Source organism: Anoplophora glabripennis, unplaced genomic scaffold (genome assembly GCF_000390285.2).
Source record: "Anoplophora glabripennis isolate ALB-LARVAE unplaced genomic scaffold, Agla_2.0 scaffold549, whole genome shotgun sequence".
Taxonomy (NCBI): domain Eukaryota; kingdom Metazoa; phylum Arthropoda; class Insecta; order Coleoptera; family Cerambycidae; genus Anoplophora; species Anoplophora glabripennis.
In genome coordinates, this window is record NW_019416986.1 from 110,400 (window position 1) to 113,804 (window position 3,405).

At 29.7% G+C, this 3,405-nt stretch overlaps 1 protein-coding gene across 1 annotated transcript in view; it reads left to right on the forward strand.

Annotated features, from left to right (window-relative positions):
* The first annotated feature begins 1,723 nt into the window (after nucleotides 1–1,723).
* The window catches only part of LOC111692072 (odorant receptor 22b-like), a 14,197-nt gene continuing 12,515 nt past the window's right edge, over nucleotides 1,724–3,405 (forward strand). The window contains exons 1-2 of the mRNA XM_023455773.1: nucleotides 1,724–1,798; nucleotides 1,862–2,340. Coding sequence (XP_023311541.1) covers nucleotides 1,724–1,798; nucleotides 1,862–2,340 — 554 coding nt within the window. The remainder of the gene's footprint in view (nucleotides 1,799–1,861; nucleotides 2,341–3,405) is intronic.

Consider the following 3,405-nt stretch of genomic DNA (forward strand, 5'->3'; position numbering starts at 1 on the left):
AAAATATTTCATAAATTCATATTACTTTTTAAATTATGGATTAAAAAAAATTGTTGAATATTTTGTGCTGTATTGACTTTTATTCTCCCCCCCTATCTCTCTCTCTCTCTCTCTCTCTCCCCCCTTCCAATAGATACAGGTATTTTGAAAGCGATCAGAACCGTACTCAGGAAAAATTTTTAATAATAGCTAAAAATTTTTTAAGCGATTACAATAGTAATATCATCTAATACAGAGTTAAAAATGTCATAAAGATTTTGTCATAAAAATAACAGCGATATATTTAAAAAAATATATCTGATGATGGCCCCTCGAAAACGTAACGTCGGATAGCAAAAATTTTGACACCATTGGATAGAGCGAAAAAAGTGGCAATTTATTTAAAATTCGTTTTCAAATAAAGCCAGAAAAAAGATTAAACGATTTTGCAAAATTTTGGGTTTTCGGATTTCTCATCAACAGTAGACTTTGCAGTTAATACTTTGTATTGCTGAAATCTCAAATTATCCAGAGATAATTTATCATTTGTGCATTTGTAATTCGACTTAGATATTGTACAAAAAAAAAATTTTGGGTCAAACAATGAGACACAGTTTTTTATTTTTTTCCGTAAAATTGAATGGTGTAATCAGTTTTTGAATTTTTTTTAAATTTAAACAAATTATCAACAATTACTGAAAAATTCATTGCTGCAAGTCATTTTTTACTTTTTTGCATTTTTGAGCATGTTTTTGAACTGTGATTACAAATTTTTTTATTTCACCAAAAAGTATATGTCAAAACGAAAAAAATGATTACCGGCAGAACTCTGTACGATGATTTTTTTAAGTAGAATTTTTCTTTGAAAAAAAAGTGTTTCAGGCCGAAAAAAATGAATATCTCAGAAACTTCTTGATTTTTTTATCTAAAAAAATTTGAGGTTATTTAAGACACAGAAAGGTATACTTTCACCAAGTTTCGTCAAAATTAAATTATTTTTGTGGAAATGAGAAATAAAAAATGAAAATTAAGAAAGAACCTGTTTTTCGCATTTTTCTCGGAAATTTTGAAGTTATGTTGAAAAGTGACCTCTACAAAAGTTGTAGATTTTTGCATGATCTATAACTTTTTGTATTATTATTTCGCCAGAAATCCCAATGATACAATTTTACCTCCCAAATCAACCCTCCGCCACCCCTGCTCACATTTTTTTAGGTTTATTATAAGCCCTTTTACCATTTCCACTTATAAAAGTCCAGGTTACAATTTTTTTTTTCTCCAAATGTAATTTGGTTGGACTAATTTGGAAAGTAACAACTTCAACATACTGTATCTCGAAAACAGAGCGTCTAAGAAAAAAACATTACATGAACTACACCCATTATTTTATATTTTACATGAGGAACTTGCACACAAGTCTTTTGAAGGATGGACGCGACACCCTGTACATACTTCAGTATTTCAATTATTCCACTTGGATCAATATTTAATGTTGCAGTTACAGTTTATATAAATCTTTGAATAGATGGGCGTTGATTTTAAATGGCCGTCGTACTTTAAATACGCAATCGTTGTAACGTACAGACCATTTGGTGAACGCCATTAGCTTCATTCTGACAACAGCCGGCGCTGCAAAATGGAGAATAATTTCTGTTTGAAAACTTTTCTTTTTCTCGGAATAGATCCTAACCGCCCTATAAGAAAATGGCGTGTGACTTTGAACATCTTATTAGCAGCATGGGTTATGTCCCTATCTATTTTCCAGTGTTATCTCGATAGAAATCTACAAAATATAGAACCAATAAATGCACTTATTATAGTAAGTTCATTTTCTATATATTTATAAATATTATAACACTAATAACTATGTTTTTTTTTACAGATGTTTGTTAAATATTTGGCGCTTGCTTTAGGTACAAAAACGGTCAAACAAATTCTGGAATACAAGCAACAATTTTGGGAAGTCGATATTGTAGATGACGAAATAACGTATTTAATACAATATTTGAAAGCAGTAGAAAAGTTTTATAAAATTTTCGCAATTCCCGCTGCATCAGCGTATATAGTGCCCCCCTTACTTTCGATAAACTCTTCTGTGTTTAACTGCTTTATACCTCATTATATACCGTTTCCATTATTTTATATTGCCGAAGTTTACGTAATTATTACAGTTGGCGCGTTTCTTTTTATTTCTTTCAATATATTTGTATGCCCTCTCATAGTTTTGGCTGTTATTCAATTTAAACTAGTAAATTTTAAGATTAGGGATCTCAATCTTATGGATATTGAAAATGATCAGGATGTGGAAGTGTACGTTCGGAACATGAAGAAGATAATTAAGCATCAACAGTTACTTATGAGGTTAGTCTGATTCATTTTAAATTAACTAGCTTGCTTTTAACCGCTGTTTGAAATAGGTTGCATGAAATTTTTTATCTACGATCGTGTCCAAAATGGCAATGTTTCATATAATTTCTAGTGTAAAAATTAATTTTTGTAAGGGCCTGTGCAAAAAGGGTGTATTACATAATGGCGAGTTTTGCATTCAATCGAGTGCGGTAACAACCCAGTACCACAATACTTTATCTACAACCGCGCATTTTTTTAAATATTTGTTTGATATTTAATAATGATCCTTTAAAACCGTTACACCACTGTAACCCTTAAAGATTGTCTGAAAGGACCCCGCAAAAACCTTATGGGTTTGAGTTCCCGATCGATTAGTCTGAATTTTTGATATGTTGTACTTGACACCCTCCTGATCAAAAGTGTTCATAGGCCCAATGTCCGGAAATTAACAGATATCAAGGACGCAAAGTCTCAAAAAATGGAATATTTCTTTGAACCTGAAAATGGAAACGAGCATTTGAAAATTATTATCCATTCTTGTATTATTTATCAGGTTTGGATCAAGTTGAGTATTCATGATATGTATCTGGAATGAAAATCAGTACAACTCCACCCCTGAGACACCCCCAAAATATGGGTTGAAAAACTAAAATATTTATATCTCAATTGCTTAAGAAAGTAGACACGTCTCAGTGAAATTTATATTTCTTTTTATCACTAAATTATTCTTAAATAAAATTTTGGTTAATATAAATATTTAGATATTACTTTTGAAATTAAAATTCTTCAAAACAAAATAAACTTGAAAGTAATATTTTTCTATAGAATGTAAAACAAAAAAGAATTTCTATTATCTCTAGGGGTGGTTCTTTAGAAAAAACTTTCAATTAATTAAATCCAGTGTTTCAAAAAATTTTATATTAAATTAAATTGTTTTTTTTTTAGTTTGACACAATTTAGATAAAATTATATTTTTCCTACGCAACCTACGCCAATACTATTTACTAATTAACTTATTTCTAATTACAATTATCTATCAAATCTCTTACAATTATTTTCCAATTTTTGACACAGTTT